The sequence below is a fragment of the Diabrotica virgifera genome, chromosome 5, assembly GCF_917563875.1.
Source record: "Diabrotica virgifera virgifera chromosome 5, PGI_DIABVI_V3a".
Lineage (NCBI taxonomy): Eukaryota > Metazoa > Arthropoda > Insecta > Coleoptera > Chrysomelidae > Diabrotica > Diabrotica virgifera.
In genome coordinates this window covers 35,939,029-35,960,742 of record NC_065447.1, presented here as the reverse complement: position 1 = coordinate 35,960,742, position 21,714 = coordinate 35,939,029, and the positions used below count along the sequence as shown (strand labels likewise).

The 21,714-nt window shown below is 33.4% G+C and overlaps 1 protein-coding gene across 3 annotated transcripts in view; it reads left to right on the top strand.

The window, feature by feature from the left end:
* LOC126885685 (protein PALS1) overlaps positions 1 to 21,375 on the top strand; it is a 667,108-nt gene extending 645,733 nt beyond the window's left edge. For all 3 annotated transcript variants that reach the window (XM_050652389.1, XM_050652391.1, XM_050652392.1), the window contains 3 exons: positions 1,657 to 2,004; positions 13,563 to 13,876; positions 19,878 to 21,375. In XM_050652389.1, coding sequence (XP_050508346.1) covers positions 1,657 to 2,004; positions 13,563 to 13,876; positions 19,878 to 20,060 — 845 coding nt within the window. In that variant the 3' untranslated portion in view covers positions 20,061 to 21,375. The remainder of the gene's footprint in view (positions 1 to 1,656; positions 2,005 to 13,562; positions 13,877 to 19,877) is intronic.
* Positions 21,376 to 21,714: the final 339 nt, after the last annotated feature.

Sequence of the window (21,714 nt, the reverse complement as noted above, 5' to 3'; positions counted from 1 at the left end):
TATTCGTAGACCAAAAAATGGGACTTTTTGTTAATCAGTTAAAGGAGACTGATTTTAGAATACCTATTTTATTAATGTATTATTAAAGAAAAATAAAACAATGATTAGGTACCTATTTGGTGCGAAATTCATAAATATATATTACCGCGTGCTGCAACGAACCAATAGAAAACTCCTATGGTCCAAATATGATGCTTCCGGTGAAGATGCCAAAGATGCAAAGATGCTTCCGGTGAAGATAGATACAAATGATGAATGACAAAACGAAATATTGGTGTTTGACAATGTTGCTATGACCTAATAATAAATCGGGAAAGAGCATGTGATATGTATTAAATAATTTATTAAACATAGAAAACATAAAATGCTAAAATAATGAGAACAATTTTTAATTTTCTTTTAATATGTCGAAATACATAAATAGGTCTGGATCCCGCGTATGAAAAAAAAGTTGATTAATAGCAAGCTGAAAATTTGTTAGTAGCTTAAGGGTGTCTAGTCGGACAAACTTTGATATATGGGAACACTGGAACAGGGGAAGTTTTAATTGTGGAACAGGTCAAAAATTTGGAACAGTCAGACCACGGAAACGGCACATGTATTTTGTCCGACAGAACAGACTTAAACTCTCCGAACAGAGCTTACACTCTCATGCAAAAATCAGACTGCTATTTATCACCAAATGGGCGTTTTAATGAGTGGAACATGTCGAATATGTCAAATGACAGGAATTATGACAGGTGATAAATAGCAGTCTGATTTTTGCATGAGAGTTTAATCTCTGTTCGGAGAGTTTAAGTCTATTCTGTCGGACAAAATGAATGTGCCGTTTTCGTGGTCTGACCGTTCCAAATTTTTAACCTGTTCCACAATTAAAACTGCCCCTGTTCCAGTGTTTTCATACATCAAAGTTTGTCCGACTAGACACCCTTAAGCTATTAACAAATTTTCAGCTTGCTATTAATCAACTTTTTTTTCATACGCGGGATCCAGACCTAAAAGGACATGACAACACTGCCAAATGCAAATATTTCGTTCTGTGGACATAATTTGTAGCTATCTTCACCGGAACGTATTCTGTACGATGCTCAATATTTGTAACTACTTGTGATAGGCCGGGGCCGATACTTTTTGAGAGCAAAAAATAACAGGATAGAACATATTTAAAAAGGAAGAAAATATACCAAAAATAAAAGGAACAATAATTTACATGGTATCTATGCTCAGTAAGTGGAAAGGGGCAAGTTTTTAAGGGTAAAAAATTTTTATGGAAGATGGAAACAAACCAAAAACTCGGTTTTTTGATTTTTACATAAATTTTGAGGTTATGTAAAAAAATTATTTTACCAACATCTTTTGCCATTTAACTTTGGACTTGTCTAGTAGTTTTGCCGGAAATCGTGATAAATCGTTTTATAACATTAAAACTCACCCTCTTCCACTTTCCGGCCTCGGATCCATCAGATCACCCGTAAATTATTTTTTCTTTAATTTTTGCTATTATTTCTTCTTTTTTACGAATGGTTCCATCTGTTACTATTAGGCCTTGATCCGCGGGATCCAGGTCTATTTTTTTCACTTTTTACGACTATCAAAGGTGTCTGTCCTGGTTTATAACAATTTCATAACGGTTAATAATTCAATATCGTCTACCAGGGCTAGTACCTTCCCTAACATTCCAACACCAGCGAGAGAATATGCGATTGGCAGCTGAGGAGCGAATGTCAAAACCTCAAAGAAAATCCACGACGTTACTCTGCGGCAAAACCAACAAGAGAAAAAAGAAGAAAGGCGCCTACGTCGACGGTGGTTACCCAATGTATTCGAATAGCGTGGACGAATATGATCCAGATGAAATCTTGACATACGAAGAAGTTTCGCTATACTATCCGAGAGCGAACAACAAGAGACCTATCGTTCTTATTGGACCTCCCAACATTGGAAGGCATGAATTAAGGCAGCGACTTATGGAGGATAGTGAACGATTTGCAGCCGCAATACCACGTAAGTATTGTTTTTTTATTTTCTAACTTTGTCATTCTTTGACAAGCTAGTGCTAAAACAACAATAGCAATCTAAAGTACAAATACAGTAAATATTTCGCTGGAGCGCAATTCTGGTAACAACCTGAATCCGAGTCTTCTACAATTTACAAGGCAAACGGAACGATAAGTGATTAAACATGGTGGAATCTACAATATGCATTCCACAAACCATCTATTTATCTAGGTAAAAATCCAATTTTTGAATTTTGGCAAGTTTAATTGTTGTAACTGGTTTGTTTTAATAAATGTGGTTAATGATTCCATTAGCAAATTATTTCGTATTAATTTGCTTATTTGACTGTTGGATTTGGTTTTGATTCAGAGCACACCACGGGCCGTTCTGACGAATCCAAGAGGAGGAAACGTACGTAAACGGATGGTGGTGGTCTCTGAAACAAAAATAAATCTCAAACTGTCTTTCATTACCTTAGTTCTACTCACATTTTGAGTACCTACTAGGAATTAAAATTCGTTGGATTTTTACCTATAGGGGAGTGCATTTAGATTTTCACTTCGGAAAAAATCAAACAAGATAGAACTTTTTGTAGTTTCATTAAGAAATGTTTAATAAACAACATATCAAAAAGTTCTACTCGAGAAGTGGGTGCTTCATTTTTTATTATACAAATGAACTACAAAATTAAATGTTTTTTTAAATAACTCCGAAAATATAAATTTTAGAAAAAAACTGACTTGAGCATTGAAAAATTCAGAAAATTTTACAAAAAAACCTTATATAAAGAATTTTCTAAAATTAAATCTGTATCGTCTATAATTTTTTATTTATAACGCTTAAGTCACCCTTCTCACAAACATTGGCGCACTGTAAACTAACGTACGGCGAAGTGCACGGTTGAGTTATTTTAATGTAATTCTTTAACTAATTGATGAAATAAAATTTTACAAATTGAACATGAAAGAAGAATAATTAAGCTATCGGTTATATATAAAAAGAAATAAAATGTATGGGCATAAGTACGGTGTGGGCGGAAAGTGAGCCTTACATGAATTTTGTTTAAAAATGTGTAACTAATACAATTTTTCTCTCAATTTTGCACAACTTACCTTTCAAGCATCTTACTAAATGATGTTTCATTCAAAACAAATTTCAAAAATTTAATTCAAATGATATGACGTCTCAAAAATTATAATTTTTGAAATCTTCGTATTTTATAGAATTACCACCACTTTAAGACGGTATTACTCAAGTTTGAACAAATCTATTACAGTTTTATAAGTGCTTTTTTAAAGCTTAGGATGTAATCTTTAAAATGCACTGAATTATTTTACTTTAGAAATAAAATAAACTATTTCTTTTTAAGAAAATTAAGAAAGATAACAAAAATGTAATACAAAAACCGAAAATTACCAGCTAAAAAAATGTTTATACAAAGTGATCAAAACTTTTTTTCTGTAAAACTTACCTAAAATACATTTAATAATAAGCTTCAACAATAATAAATGTTCAGCAAAAATTTTTTTTTCGTAGCTCCTATACTGCGTAACTTGGAACCTATTGATAACTTTTTTATTATCAGTTCTACGAAAAAAAATTATTCCTTATAAAATACTCTGCATCGTATATAATATAAGATGCAATCATCAAATTTCAAATTGAATTAATGTTATACGAGGTATGTCAAAAAATATGAATTTCACTCAGGAGTAAAGTACCTTTAAATTTCACAATATCGAAAATTGTTATTAAGAAAAGTTGTTTGGAATTAACAAAATTTGTTTTAGTGTTCAATTACATCCTTCTAATTAAAATATTGTGAATAATAAAGGCACTTAACTCTTAAGAAAAATTCATATTTTTTACGTACCTCGTATGAATTTAAAAAAGTTTGATATCTGATGATTGTATCTTAGATTTTAGACCAGGTAGAGCATTTTATGAAGAATAACTTTTTTTCGCAAAAGTGATAAAAAAGTAGTTATCATAATTGTAATAAAATGATGATGAGTACCGTAATTTGAGAAAAAAATATTTTTTTTTCGATTAGAATGATGTAATTGTATATTTAGACATAGTTTCTAATTTCAAACAACTTTTCATAATAGCATTTTTTGATATTCTGGAATATAAAGATACTTTACTCTTTAACGAAATTCATATTTTTGACATAACTCGTACAAAATTGATAAAATTTGATATCTGATGATTGAGTTTTAGATTTTTGACTATCCAGAGCATTTTATGAAGAATAACTTTTTTTCGTAAAGTTGATAATAAAAAGTTTTCCACGTGGTTCCTAGCTACGCAGACACACTGTATAAGAGCTTCTGTATAAGAATTTTCAAATTGCAATGCCATATTCGGATTCAGCTAATCAAAAACAAAATAAAAACATATTTGATCAAAGTAAAATAATGAATTTATCGATATTTTCAAAATTATTTATACAAAACAATAATTGTTATTGTTTAAACAATTAATAAACAATTAGCGGCCAAATCTGCGAGTAGAACTTTTTACTTTAACATGTATATAAACTAACAAAAAAAGTTTTAGAAAAATATAAGCTTGTTTGAATTTTTCCGAAACAATGCATGTTTTCGTTCTAATTGCACTTCCCTACTAGATAAATAGACGGAATGTGGAATGCATATTATAGATTCCCGTATGTCTAATCCATTTATCGTTCCGTTTGCCTTATAAATTGTAGAAGGCTCGGATTCAGGTTGTTACCAGAATTTTGCTTTATAGCATAAGAAATCTGTAGTGCTTCTGTTCTTTATTTTTGTCGTTGTATAATAGATGTCGCTATTGCGCCTATTAGCATATTATTTGGTATTAATTTGCTTAGGTACTTGACAGTTAGATTTGGTTTTGATTCAGAGCACACCACGGGCCGTTCTGACGAATCCAAGGGAAGAAAACATACGTAAACGGATGGTAGTGGTCTCTGAAACAAAATTGAGTCTTTGTCAAAATTAAAACTGTCTATCATTAAGCGGGTAGTAGGTACTTTCACCATCAATCCTTATCTAAATTGATTTTTGTCCTTTGTAATGATTCAAAAATCCTTTGATTTGTTCAGAAAAATTCCATTTAATTCCGAAAGCAGTAACTTTTATGCGACTCTGTATAAGGTTTTAAACTATGCATTATAAATTTCGAAGTGTTTATTTTCAAAGTTCCTTCAATAGAACGTTTTCTCTTGAAATCCATAAGTGGATATAAACACTTGTGGTTAAAGAGAGTTCAATAGGGGATAAATGCCACACACTATTCTTATACGATCTCACCTGTGAATATTGGAAAAAGAAACAAATGTTACTATTTGTTGATAGTTATAACAACTTAAGACAAATTAAAAATAAATTATATATATCACGAATGTCACCAAATTTTGAACTATACCCAAAAAAATATTTCTACTATTCAACCACACTATCTCAGAAATTATTCAATATATCCAGTAAACCTCAGAAATATTATGTTTAATGGGGATTGGGACCGTGCAAGTTCGGCAAAGCGACCTCTATTTCTACGCTCTGTACTTTTATTCGCATTTTTAATTATATTGGCCAATTATATTAGTCCTGGTTGCTGGATAATTGTCAAGACCATAGTCCAAAAAAATAATAAGAAGAAAAAATAAGATGCAGGTTATGTTTAGCAAACGTAAACAATTGTATGTAGTAAATAAAATCAGTTATTAAAATGCAGTACTGCAAGCAAAATACAATTAATTAAATTTACCTTTATATAATAATTGCATATCATATCAATATTGTGGAGCAATATATAATTTTTCTGCGTCAATGACAGAAGGTATGAAATATACGTCAGTTTGACAATTTCAATTGACAATATCGTCGTCGACACAAGAAAACCGTGTAACTCCAATTTTTACTTAAAATGAGATTTTACTGCCATCCATTAGCCAATTGCCTATTCTAGCCATCCGACAAATAATACGTCATTTAAATGTAGATTTCTAATTTTAAAATGTATACTAGAAAAGCAGGTATCTCCCTTATCAAAAAATTATGTTAGTAAAACACGCAACTCCTTCTGGTAAGTCAGTTAAGTGATTATTGCCGTTGATTTGATTTGTTTTTTTGGAGTGAAATAGAGGTTTTTACGTTCTAATTTTACATCTGTAAGGAAATAAGATAAAGTAAGTTGATTTGGGTAATAAATGTTTTTAGTACGATTTAAAAATAAAGGGATTTTTGTTGCTTTAAACTATCGCTGGAGTTACATGGTTTTCCATATTTTATTTTATGAACCCATCTTGGAGTTACATGTTCTTCTAAATTACTGTTTTTAGGCTCTCCTGAAAAATTAAGGAAAATGGAGTTACGAGTTTTTCTTGTGTCGACGACGATATGAATTATTTGAGATAGATGCAATATTTCTCCGCGACTCGCGCACGGTCGTTTCTCGTTTCCCTTTCCAAGTACTTGCACACCGCGAATATAGAAATACTCTTCCCGCAGTATCATCAAATTTATACAGATGCCTCAAAACTTGAATGTAAAGTAGCTGCCGCCATATGGGATCCTAGAACGAAGTATAAAGAAGGAATAAGACTTGACGAAAATACTACAACGTTTACAGCAGAATTAATTGCAATATGGAGGGCAATGCAATATATTGCTAGAATTGCAGACAACAAAGACAATAAATTTGTAATAATTACAGATAGTAAAAGTGTTCTCCTTAAATTGGGAAATTGGCAAGATGGTATGAACTATATATTTATAGACATTATAAAAATTCTTATTGACCTCAAATCCAAAGATACGCAAGTCGCATTTTGTTGGGTAAAGGCACACTGTAATATTCAAAATAATGAAATTGTAGATGGATTAGCCAAGAGTGCCACCGAAAAAGAACCTAATTGCTATTATAAACTAACATTAAAGGATTCATTCGCGCATATTAAAAAAACCACAGTCAAGAATTGGAAAGAATGGTACAACAAATCTAATAAAGGGCAATTTTATAAAAATATTCAACCAGATATTCCAACTAAATGCTGGTTTAATAATTATCAAGGAAAAAAGATACTTATTTCTTATATGTGTAGACTTAGATTTGGACATTCCTTAGTTCCTGAACATAAAAATAAAATAGGATTAGCGGAAACAAATTCTTGTGAATGTGGAGAATTAGGATCAGCAGAACATATGATATTAAATTGTAAAATTAAAAAACAGGAAATTAATCATTTTATTGATCAAATTGTTAACTGCAGTAACATACAAAAACCTTTCAACTTACAATCACTTATTGTCAGTCAAAATATAAGTACATATGAGATCCTAATTAAACACATTCTTAATATTAAACTAAAATTGTGAAAATCTATATTTAAGATTCCTTTGTTTAACCCAATTGTGTACCTATTTTCCGTGGTCTGGTCATGTTTGTGTCTTTTGCTCTGAAAGACCCCTGAGCAACTGTGTTCCTCGTTAATTCCTCTGATCGTTAAAAAATAATATAATAATAAATAATTAAAATTAAAAAAAAAAGAATACAAAAAAATAAATAAACAGATAAATAAATAAAAAAAAGATAATTATAAAAAAAAATGAGAAAAAAAAATAAAAAAAAAATAATAATTATATGCATGATTAAATAGCACATCGTAATTAAAAATAAATACAAATGTAAAAAAAATATTGAAGTGTAAATCATTGTTATCACGGTAGATAGTATGATATAATACATAGTCAATGCTTGTAAACATATGTCTCTAGAGCAAAATAAGTTCGGCTAATGGATTAAGTCCACAGTCAAGAAAACCAAGGACACACACACACACACACACACACACACACACACACACACACACACACACACACACACACACACACACACACACACACACACACACACACACACACACACACACACACACACACACACACACACACACACACACACACACACACACACACACACACACACACACACACACACACACACACACACACACACACACACACACACACACACACACACACACACACACACACACACACACACACACACACACACACACACACACACACACACACACACACACACACACACACACACACACACACACACACACACACACACACACACACACACACACACACACACACACACACACACACACACACACACACACACACACACACACACACACACACACACACACACACACACACACACACACACACACACACACACACACACACACACACACACACACACACACACACACACACACACACACACACACACACACACACACACACACACACACACACACACACACACACACACACACACACACACACACACACACACACACACACACACACACACACACACACACACACACACACACACACACACACACACACACACACACACACACACACACACACACACACACACACACACACACACACACACACACACACACACACACACACACACACACACACACACACACACACACACACACACACACACACACACACACACACACACACACACACACACACACACACACACACACACACACACACACACACACACACACACACACACACACACACACACACACACACACACACACACACACACACACACACACACACACACACACACACACACACACACACACACACACACACACACACACACACACACACACACACACACACACACACACACACACACACACACACACACACACACACACACACACACACACACACACACACACACACACACACACACACACACACACACACACACACACACACACACACACACACACACACACACACACACACACACACACACACACACACACACACACACACACACACACACACACACACACACACACACACACACACACACACACACACACACACACACACACACACACACACACACACACACACACACACACACACACACACACACACACACACACACACACACACACACACACACACACACACACACACACACACACACACACACACACACACACACACACACACACACACACACACACACACACACACACACACACACACACACACACACACACACACACACACACACACACACACACACACACACACACACACACACACACACACACACACACACACACACACACACACACACACACACACACACACACACACACACACACACACACACACACACACACACACACACACACACACACACACACACACACACACACACACACACACACACACACACACACACACACACACACACACACACACACACACACACACACACACACACACACACACACACACACACACACACACACACACACACACACACTTGTGGTTATTTTTAAAACTTCGTTTCTTCGTGTAGGTACATAACCTCACAAAAAATGTATTTATTTTTAACATTTTTTGCATTTAACTTTTTTTGGTGATAGCTGGAGGTCTAATTTTTTTTGTGTTTTATGTATTTTATCAATCACTATATTTCTTAATTTTTTCAGATTTTTCCGTAAGGTTCCCCACCTTCAAAAATCCGAAAAACTGTTTTTTTATGGGATTTTTCCTATTTTATAGACTTCAAAATAGACCAAATCAATGTTTTTTTTAAATAACTGAGTCCTTTAGGACATCCGAAAATGGGAGAAACAGGTTTAAACTCCCCAAAACCCCTTAAAAACAGTTCTTCGGAATTTTTAAGGTGGCGAACCTTACGAAAAAATCTGGAAAAAAATTATAAAATGGTCTTTAATAAAATATATAAAATACAAAAAATAGACCTGCAGCCACTTCAAAAAAATTGCACGCTCTTTTCCAAAAATAAAATATTTTTTTGAGGTTATGTACACTCAACCTACCGCTCTATAAAAAATAGACATGTTTTATAAAAACCTCAACTGTGCTTGTGAATTTTTTTTAAATTGATTTTATCCCACCTAAAAAATAAAAACGAAAAATGAAGTTTTTAATGGTGGGGGAAGGGTGAAGTGGGTGGTGGGTTAAAATTACGCTGAGTCTTATTTTTAATCACATGGAAGTTACAAAAATGAAAAAACTTGAATTCTGGAAGTAAGGAAGGGTTTCTTTAAATTTATTTATCCCGTCCATAAGTGGAAAGTTTGATGAGACACTGTCGACGAATGTGTCACTAAAAAGTGACGGCATAGTGCTCATTCGTTTTGTTTTAGGTTCTACTATTTAAGTTATAGACTCTTATCGTGCCTAAAATGATTAGCAAATTTCACCTATAGCATTACATACATTCAATCTTCGCTTGTCCATTACTGGACATACATATCCTTCATAATTTTCCATTTGTTTTGATAAGAATTCTTGCATCCAATTCCAATGGCAACATTTTAGTAGATCGTCAGTTCAACGTGTTGGTGGACCTCTGCTGCGGTAGGCATCATCTCTTGGTATCCATTCTAGTAACCGCTTTGTTCATCTATTATCTGTCATTTCAATGTTGCTATTCTCTCTACAGCATCAGCTACTCCTGATCTTCGTCGTGTCGTAGCTGGCCGTTTGGGATCTTGTCTCGCAGTAAAATGCCCAACATAGCACGCTTCATCGCCCTTTGAGCCACACGAATCTTTTGCACTGTTCTCCTTGTCATGGCCAACATTTTCGTTCCGTAAGTCAACACTGGCAAAACACACTGATTGAAGGTTTTTCTTTCAAGACATACTGGTATGTCGGACGATTAGAAAATGTGAGGATTTTTGGATCGTTACAACCGTAATAGATCTTTCGGTTCATTTTATAACTGCTACAATTTTTTGTAATGTATAATTTAAGTTGTTCCCTAATTGCTATGTATTAAAACTTATACAGAGTGTTTCATTGGGAAACGGAAATACTTTAACGGTGAATAGAGGTCACCGAGCCGGTTCTAGATATAGTAGATATAGTACAGTTTTTGCCCTACCGACTTTTATAACCGAGTTACAGGGTGTTTTATCTATTTTGCCCATTTCTTTCCTAAGCCATAACTTAAGAACCACCCTGTATATTTTTTTGATATTTGGTACACATATGTCTCATTCACAACCCAAACGACCGACATACTAACGATACGAAAAATCCAGGTCCGGATTAACAAAAAATTATAAAGTAATTGTGACCTTAAAACAACACCCTGTATATTGAAAATTTTGAAAATCTGTTTGCATATTTGAAAAGAGCACAAAAAAGTAAGTTTAATTGTTCGCTTCAATTTTTCGGCCAGACAATTTTATGACTTTCATTTTGAAATTATATTGAATTTTTTAAGAACTTTGACATTAAAAAGAAGATATTATTAACTTTTAGTTATAAATTATTAAAGTTAATGAATAAATACTCATTTTAAAAATAATCAATACTTATTTACCACATTGGAACGACCTAATTACTAATGACATGAAAAATCCAGGTCCGGATTAAGAAAAAATATAAAGTAATTGTGACCTTAAAACAACACCCTGTATATTGAAATTTTGAAAATTTTTTGTGTATTTTAAAAGAGCCTAAAAACTGCGTTAAAAGGTGCATGTCAAATTTTTGCGCAGATAATTTAATTACGGCAATTTTGAAATCATATTGATTAATTCTGTCAAGGTCACAAGAAGCTACCAGAAAAATGAAGAACAATCCCAATGTAATTAGAAAATCGATTCGAAATCTTTTAAAACGAGCAAGGAAATGCATCGAACAAAATGGCGGACATTTTGAGCAACTGTTATAGTTCAAATATTTTTAATTTATGTTAAATTGTTGAATTGTAACGAATTTTTGTTTTATTAGATATAGCAGTTTTTTTAGTTCTTTACTAAATCATTAAAATATCCCAATTCTCGCAATTCTAATTTTTAATGATGTGCATATAGCTACAAATCCAGAGAATATATGAAGCCAGCGTAGTGTGTGTAATAAGCCTTTAATCACAGTTTTTTATGCTCTTTTAAAATGCGCAGACAAATTTTAAAAATTTCAATATACAGGGTGTTGGTTCAAGGTCACAATTACTTTGTATTTTTTTCTTAATCCGGACCTGGATTTTTCTTGTGATTAGTAATTGGGTCGTTCCAATGTGGTAAATAAGTATTGATTATTTTTAAAACGAGTATTTATTCATTAACTTTAATAATTTATAACAAAGTTAATAACATCTGCTTTTTAATGCCAAAGTTCTTAAAAAATAAAGTCATAAAATTGTCTGGCCGAAAAATTGAAGCGAACCATTAAACTTACTTTTTTGTGCTCTTTTCAAATATGCAAACAGATTTTCAAAATTTCAATATACAGGGTGTTGTTTTAAGGTCACAATTACTTTATAATTTTTTGTTAATCCGGACCTGGATTTTTCTTATGGTTAGTATGTCGGTCGTTTGGGTTTTGAATGAGACATATCATCATCATTCTCTTTGCCTTATCCCTATGCGGGGTCGGCTTCCCTAATTGCATTTCTCCACACAATTCTATCTTGGGCCATATCAATGTTAATCCCCTTTACCAACATGTCCTGCCTTATCGTCTCCCCCCAGCTCTTCTTTGGTCTTCCTCTCCTACTCCTTCCAGGAATCTGCACTTCAGCTATTCTTCGTATTGGGTGGTTAACGTCTCGACGTTGAACATGACCAAACCATCTTAACCTATGCTCTCTCATTTTGGCATCAATTGGTGCCACACCTAGACTTCCCCTAATATACTCATTTCTAATTTTATCCTTCTTTGTCACTCCACTCATCCATCTAAGCATTCTCATTTCCGCCACATGCATTCGCTGTTCCTCTTTCTTTTTCACTGCCCAACATTCAGTTCCGTACATCATAGCTGGTCTTATGGCTGTTTTATAGAATTTTCCCTTCAGCTTCATTGGAATTTTTCTGTCACACAACACACCACTCGCTTCTTTCCACTTCATCCATCCAGCCCTAATTCTACTGCATGCATCTCCATCTATTTCTCCATTACTCTGTAATACCGATCCTAGGTACTTAAAACTATTGCTTTTTACAATCATTTCACCATCCAAAGATACCATTTTATTTGTAGTAGCTCCATCTTTAAATGAACATTCCAAATACTCTGTTTTTGTCCTACTAAGTTTTAAACCTTTTTCCTCCAGAGCTTGTCTCCACTGTTCCAGTTTTTGTTCTAAGTCTCTTTCACTATTTCCTACTAACACGACATCATCAGCATACATTAAGCACCATGGAATGTTACCCTGTATTTTCGCTGTTATCTGAGATATATTATTTTGAATGAGACATATGTGTACCAAATATCAAAAAAAATATACAGGGTGGTTCTAAAGTTATGGCTTAGGAAGGAAATGGGCAAAATCGATAAAACACCCTGTAACTCGGTTATAAAAGTCGGTAGGGCCAAAAATGTACTATATCTAGAACCGGCTCGGTGACCTCTATTCACCATTAAAGTATTTCCGTTTCCCAATGAAACACCCAGTAATCTGTATAATCTGTTTTGTGAAATGTATCAATATTATGAATTTAGATACTTCCCGAGCTCGGAAAGAAAATGAAGTGGATGGCCAAGACTACCATTTCATAACGAGAGCGCAGTTCGAAGCCGACATACTATCAAGGAAATTCGTCGAACACGGAGAGTACGAAAAGTCGTACTATGGAACCTCCTTGGACGCTATCAGGTCTGTGGTCAATTCCGGAAAGATTTGCGTTCTAAATCTACATCCGCAGAGCCTGAAGATCCTCAGAACTTCCGACTTAAAGCCATACGTAGTGTTCGTAGCGCCTCCTAGTTTAGAGAAATTAAGACAGAAAAAAATTAGGAATGGAGAGTCATATAAAGTAAGTTGTATTTTTTGCAATTTATACTACTAGGTCTGGATCCCGCGTATGAAAAAAAAGTTGATTAATAGCAAGCTGAAAATTTGTTAAAATAGCTTAAGGGTGTCTAATCGGATAAACTTTTATATATGGGAACACTGGAACAGGGGCAGTTTTAACTGTGGAACAGGTTAAAAATTTGGAACGGTCAGACCACGAAAACGGCACACTTATTTTGTCCGACAGAACAGACTTAAACTCTCCGAACAGAGATTAAACTCTCATGCAAAAATCAGACTGCTATTTATTACCTGTCATAATTCCTGTCATTTGACATATTCTACATGTTCCACTCATTAAAACGCCCATTTGGTGATAAATAGCAGTCTGATTTTTGCATGCGAGTTTAATCTCTGTTCGGAGAGTTTAAGTCTGTTCTGTCGGACAAAATACATGTGCCGTTTTCGTGGTCTGACCGTTCCAAATTTTTAACCTGTTCCGCAATTAAAACTTCCCCTGTTCCAGTCTTCCCGTATATCAAAGTTTGTCCGACTAGACACCCTTAAGCTATTAACAAATTTTCAGCTTGCTATTAATCAACTTTTTTTTCATACGCGGGATCCAGACCTATACATTTTCAGTTTTAGATTATCTCTATTTATATCAACAATTAATATGTATCTTACTAAAATAATTGGGATAATGTTGTTTTTCCTGACTTGTTACACGTATGCCACTATAGAAACTATTGGCTGAGTTTCGACGGTAGCGCTCTCTCGCGGTTTGAAACTTGTCCTTTTCTGATATTGGTGTATGTGAAATATACATAACGAGAAAAATAGATATTTATCTAGAAAAACACAAATTATGAACTGAAATATTATTGTAACCTGATTACTGAACGAATACACAGAATTAATAGTAAAAGTCATTATGTTTTTTTACTTTATCGTACTATATACGTAGTATAGTATAATAGATAAAGTTATAGGATCGTGCAAAAAATTTTTTTTCAGATTTCACTTTTTTTCGACGTTTTGAGTCCCCCTGAGTCTAAAAAGCAAATAAAAAAAACATGTCGGAAGTATGTACGTACGTATGTACGTACGTATGTACGTACGTATGTCGCCACCGCCCAGCAAAAACTACTGGACCGATTTTGATGAAATTCGGTATGAGTAAGTTTAAGAGAATTTTGTCGAGAAACTAAGCTTTTAAAAAAAATCTCTCAAAGGGGGGCCGAAATAGGGGGGTTATTTAGGGCCCATTTTTGCAAATTTTGACAGAAATAAATGAAATTCAACTCAAAGTAAGCTCATCGATAGGTAAATAAAAGTACGGAATTTGACATTTCCAAATTCAAAATGGCGGCCAACATGGCCGACCGCCCCCCCGACACATTTCCCTATCTATCTAAAAAGTTTTTGAAGATAAGTTTAATTTGAAAAAGTCGTTATATAGCCTAAAGATGGGGCTATAAGAAAGATGTTATCGTTTTTCAGAAAAAGATATGGGTTGCCTATATTTAAGGGGTCAAATTTTGACATAAATTTGAACTAGATTTTTTCAAAAATGGCTCCAAGGAATTTTTTTATTTTTTGATATATTTTTGATATCCTATCAGTAAATTGAATGACATTAGTCATATATCTTAACTCCCCATAGGAGGGGAGTTATGAATTTTTTATAAAAAAATATTCGAGTGCCCGTAACTTCCTTCTTAATAGAAACTGAAATTTGAAATTTTGCAGACATATATAGTATTTTATTATCTATTATCACAATAAATTTTACCAAAAACATGGCTTCCGGTTGAACCGGAAATGAATAAAAAATCTTAATTTTTTTGATACGCCCTGTATATTTTAACACATTTTGAAAGAATGCAAAATTACCTTTCCAATGACATAAAATTTATTGCTGTAGCTCAAAAACTCGAAAAGTTACGGTAAATAGAAATTTTGCTATAATCTTATGTGTGTCCTCTCTCACGCGTTCATAGCAGAGCATTATTGTAGAGCAGTCAATGAGGGTATTTGGCTCCGAATTCCATCCTACTACATTGATGTACTTGATATTTTCACAGTAAGTAGGGAATATCTCAAGAAACAAAATCTACCATATATACTATGGCGCTTTTTATCTTGGGGCGGTTCCCACTTCTTCAAGGGGGTGGAAAATTTGTTGGTCAAAATAAGCACGGAAGTGGCTGAAGAACCTATTTCTAATCAAAAACTGGTCTATACTTTTTTTTGAGAACTCAATACTTTTTGAGTTATGCGTAGTTGAAAATTGGCCATTTTCATTGAAAAATGACACCTTTTCGGACGGATTTTTTGTGAATACCTTAAAAACTATGCATCGAACTAAAAACTCTATATAAAACATTTTTTAGATTATAAATAATAAAGAGATTCGTTCCTTCGTAAATGTTCTATTTATAATACAAAAAGAGATATGGTAGGTGAAAATAGTTTGTTTTTTGGTGCATGCTCAAATTGGTGTATTCAACTTGAAATAACAAAGGAACGGTAGGTTTTAGGTGTATAATGCTACCAACACCTTTTTTAGTGTTTGAAAAGGCCTTTAAAACGAGCACCGTTAAATGTCGGTTACTTACAAACTAAGCGAGATATGGTGCAAAAAATATAATGACTAATGTACTTTAAGGAAAAATGAAAAGTATATACATTTAACTCCCCATCCACCATAATTTAAATGCATTGTTTTTCTTCTCAATACCTTTTAATATAGTGTTATTTCTACTTTCAAAAAGTTAAACGGGTTTAAAATGAATGGTTTTTTTTAAAAAATGTGATCAAATTATAGAATGAATTTTTAAATTTTCTTAAAAATCTTCCTTTTTCTCCATATAATTCGAAAATAAAAATATTTCACCCCTGAGAAGTGGTGGGAACTTCCCCCATGATAAAAGCGCCATAGTATATAGGATAGACTTTGAATTAGGAGATTGGGCTACTCCCAAAATTTCATTAAAATCCATGCAGTAGGATAGAATTTGGAGATAATACCTTGTTCTTAATCTCGCGCATTGACTGGCGTAATCGAAATAGAATGAAATGCAAATATTGTAAACTATTAATTTCTCAGAAAAATGAACTAATTTGAAATGAAAGTATGACTATAATATTCTATTGATTTATGCAATAATCTACACATCTATAGTGTGTCCCCGAAATATGGCATCGAACATTTTCTCAAATGCAGGAATTAATGGGTGCGTTCGGACGACCACAGCGGCTGGACAGCTGAGCCAGCAGTAGCTGTCAGACGTCACCGCTGGAAGCCAGCCGCTGAGAGATTTACTAAGCTTTCCCTATCACGGCTGGATGCAACCACTCAGCCGATTTCTGCTGCCAGCCAGCCGCTATGGTCGTCCGAACGCACCCAATGATGCGTAGAACCATAAAATACTTTTAAGTACAGTAGGTGTTTCTAAAATATCAAAATAACGAGTAACTTTGTTATTTTTATAGAATGCCAATATCTAGTACCATAACGATAATAGATCGGCACGATAAAGTTCTCGGGCGGCCCTTCCGTCCAGCGTTTTTATTTTATTCATTATAATTTTAATATTTAATATATAAATTCGTGCGACTGGATGACTGCTTACGCAAGAGGCCATTTAGAAACAGAATAAGTTTATATGAAATTTAGAGGTTACCTCTGTTTTTATTGGCTGCGAGTTTCGTCGGTAGCGCTCTCTCGCGGTTTGAAACTTGTACTTTTCTGATAAAATTGTTCAAATTCAATACACAAAACTGCCACTAACAGCGCTGGCGAAAACTGTCAAATCCCCTATACTCATCGGCTCACAGCGAATAGAACTGTTTTATAGAAAATTTTTTGCTCAATTAGAAATCCAATGAAATCAATTCATTTGTGGTCATCTGATTGAATACAACCAATAAAACCAACATTATACTGAAAACAGATCCCATGGGCTGTTTTCACTCAATCATGTAGCTATGGATACCTACGTTTCGTTTCATTTCGATTTTGACATTTCAAATATTCAATATTTCAAAATGTCACGATTTGGTTGTAATACTGATGAGAATATTAATGAAATTATCGAATAAAATATACCAAAGAATACTGTTTACAGTAAAAAATTTGTATGTTAATTGCACATTTAAATAAATTGTTTCTGCTCTGTGTTTTTTTTTTTCATAACCAGCAAAAATTTTTCTATCCGAATAACCCTCGAACATTGATAAATGCTCAAAAATTTTTTAACAACTTTCTCAAGCTTGTTGCTTACAGGCAACAGACCTCCGCCTACGGCGTCGGTCTGTTTCCAAGCAACAAGCTTTCGAAATCTGTTATAAAATTTTTTCGAACAATTATCAATGTCCTTGGGTTATTACTACTGAAAATAGATTATCGGCACATGCGCATTGGGGACGAAAGCCACTCTTCTGCTGCAATTAGCAGCGGTTCCTCGATCCTTTCTGTAATGATTTTTTTTCTTACAACCTACCCCAAAAGATGTAACTCATATTACTTAACTTAAGGTATAACTTGAGCATTCGTACTTTGAATTGCAGACTCAGATAATCGCTGCAAAGTACTTTTCTCATATTATTGAATGTTGATAGGGCTTTTCCTATAAGTGGTTTGATCTCCTGTATATAACCGTTATTTTCGGTTACGGTTGTTCTCAAGTATGTATATATGTCCACCTTCTGAACGAGTTCGTCCCTAATCCACAACGTCTCTTGTTGTGTGAATTTTGTCTACTGGATATTTAAAGTAAGTCCAGCCTCTTCGCTACAATCTACAATCTTATTCATCAGAACCTGCAATTCTTCAAACGACTCTGCGATTACTAACGTATTATCCGCTTATCTGATATTATTTATAGGTTCTCCATTGACTTTAATTCCGCTTGATATTTCCTTTGCGCTTTCTGAACTAACTCTTCTGAATATAGGTTAAAAATCAGCGGAGAAAGTATGCATCCCTGCCTTACCCCTCGTTGTACCTATTTCTATTTCTTCTGATAGTTCGCTGCCAACCTTTACAGATGCAACTTAATTAAGTAAAGGGTTTGACATTATTCCAGTATCTTTTATAAACAGATTTTTATCTTGAAGTAGCTGTAGGAGGCTGCTATGTAGGACTTTGTCAATTGCCTTTTTGTAATCAAGGAAACATATATGAAGAGGTTGGTTAACATCCATACATCTTTGTGCCAATACATTAAGGACAAACAAGGCCTCTCTTGTACCCATTGCGTTTCTGAAGCCGAGCGAAGTGTTACTAATATCTTGCTCAAATTTTATGAAAATTCTTTGATGTATAATTTTCAAGAATATCTTTAGTGTGTGACTCATTAAGCTAATGGTTCGATGGCCACGTCATTCGTAGTTTTTCTTTTAAGTCTTTTAATGTATCATCTATTTAATCTTCTACGATTAATTTAATAATTTCTGATGATACCTCATCAGGATCTGTAGCTTTATCATATCTTGCTAATTTTACTGCATGCATGACTTCTTCTTTTGCTATACTTTGCCCAGTTTCTCTACTGTTCCCTTTTATCTTTAAATAATTCCTGTATTGTTTCCATCTTTCTATTTTCCTGTTGTCAAGGATAATTTTATATTTTTCATCTAATAGGATACTTCTGTGGTTTGTTTTTCGAATGCCGTCCAGTTCTTTGGGTCTACTATTTTGTTACTATTCTTTCTTGCAGTTTTTGCATTAAGGTCTCCCATCAATATAATTTCTTTCCGACTGTTTAGGTTTTCTAGTGTCTTGTAGAATTTCTTTGAACTGACCTTTATTCTTCTCATTTACTGTCATCGGTAGTATACTCCTATTATGACAATATATATCTTTTTTATTTTCATGTCTACACTAATTATTCTTTTATTTATGGCTGTCCAATCTTTGACATATTTTTTTCCTATTACTGCAGGTACTGCCATGTTCTACTAAAAAACTTAAAATCAATCGTATTTTTAATAATGATGTATTTCTGAAATTCCAGGAAGAAGAATTAAAAGACACAATAGAAAAAGCTAGGATGATGGAAGACAAATACGGACACTTTTTCGATCTTATTATTATAAATAACGATACAGAAAGGGCGTATCACCAATTACTTAACGAAATCAATAGTCTAGAACGAGAACCTCAATGGGTGCCAGCAGCGTGGGTGAAAGGGTGTTAGAACGAAGCCATAATTTTATTTAAATTAGGATTGGTTGAAGCTCAAACTTTTATATTGTTTTTAAAAATTTTAACCTGTAACGGCTCGTTACGTTTAGGTGTATTACAAATTTCGACTAGGAAAAAAGCTCATGAAATTTTTGTAGACTTGTTCCACTCCAGAGATATTTATACTCAGAAAACGACTGTGTCATTCATTTAACATCTTTATTTCAAACAGAATGAATTTTTTAGAATTAAATTAAATTATGCATATATTATGTAGGTAAAACAAACACTCGTCGTACAAGCTCAAGATATGTGTCAAATGAAACCTGTCAATTGACAGGTTGATTTAGGTGTATCCTCCAATTTTTTTATCCGAGCTGATATCGAGATAATAAAGAAGATCATTAATTACCTAATCCAAAAAAATAATATTATGTAGCAAGGTAATTTTTTAGAAGCAATTTAGCTTAGTTTTTAAAATAGAAACAATAATCAACATGGTCCTTCTAGCCGGATGTATTCAATTGATTTTTAATTTAAAAAAAATTGAGACTACTACTCTGCACTCCAATGATGAATAAAAAATTCTTAATTGTATGGAAAAATACGCAATAACTTCTAGCTAATACGCTTCAGAAAAATAAATAAATCCTCAGTTTGTAAGGAAAATTTCAACATTCCATTATTTCGAAAACCTCACTAGCAAAATTGGAGGATCTAAATGGATCTTCTAATTCTCCTATATAAAAATACATATCTTGATATTTAGTGATATAGGTAAAGCAAGAATTACATAAAAAAATATCATTTTCATTACAATCAACCGTGGTTTAATGCCATATAGATACAATATTTAAATTAAACATGCCATAAGGAAACAGTTTCAAAACAATCAATCTTATTGAGTTTTTGATAAAAAAAATATTGTTTTCGCTAAAATGTCTTCATAATGGAATAAGTCTACGTTTATGCAAAATATAAAAGTGTGATACTCTCTTTTGATATAGGAAAGGATATTGAAAAGGACTTTTTAAAAAACGAGACGGCAATAATGACTGTACATATTTTAATTGTAGAAACGTAAAAAAATGTTTAAACTATCTGTTCATAGCTATGTATATCTAGCATGAAAAACTCGAAAAATGTATATAATATAAAAATGTAAAGTATAGGTTATGTCACGATATATAAGGGAATTCCCAATAATAGTTATATGTATAGCAGCAGTAAAATCTTAAGTCAGCGATGTGTCATGTGTCATTGTAGTAAGATTATTAATAAAACAATATACAATATATTATGGAAATAAAATACTTTATTATTTTTAATTTGTTGTATATTTTTTTTATAATTAAATGATCTAATCGGTGTTCTTTACCAAAGTAATACCAACATTCAGGAAAGAAGTTTTTAAAATTTTCTGAGGTGGCGCCAGTATTAGCCAGCAAGAAAAATTAATAAGTAAGTATCAAGGAGGGTTAACTAAGATAAAGAACTGCTAAAGACTGTTAAACACCGGAAAATGTTTTATGATGGACTCAGATATCAAATGCAGGATAATTATTCCAGATTGGAGAAGATCGGGAAGTCTTCAGATCAACAATGGCTGGCAACGCAGTATTATCTCCATAATTAAATGAATTATTAGAAAAAATCGTTGATGGTGC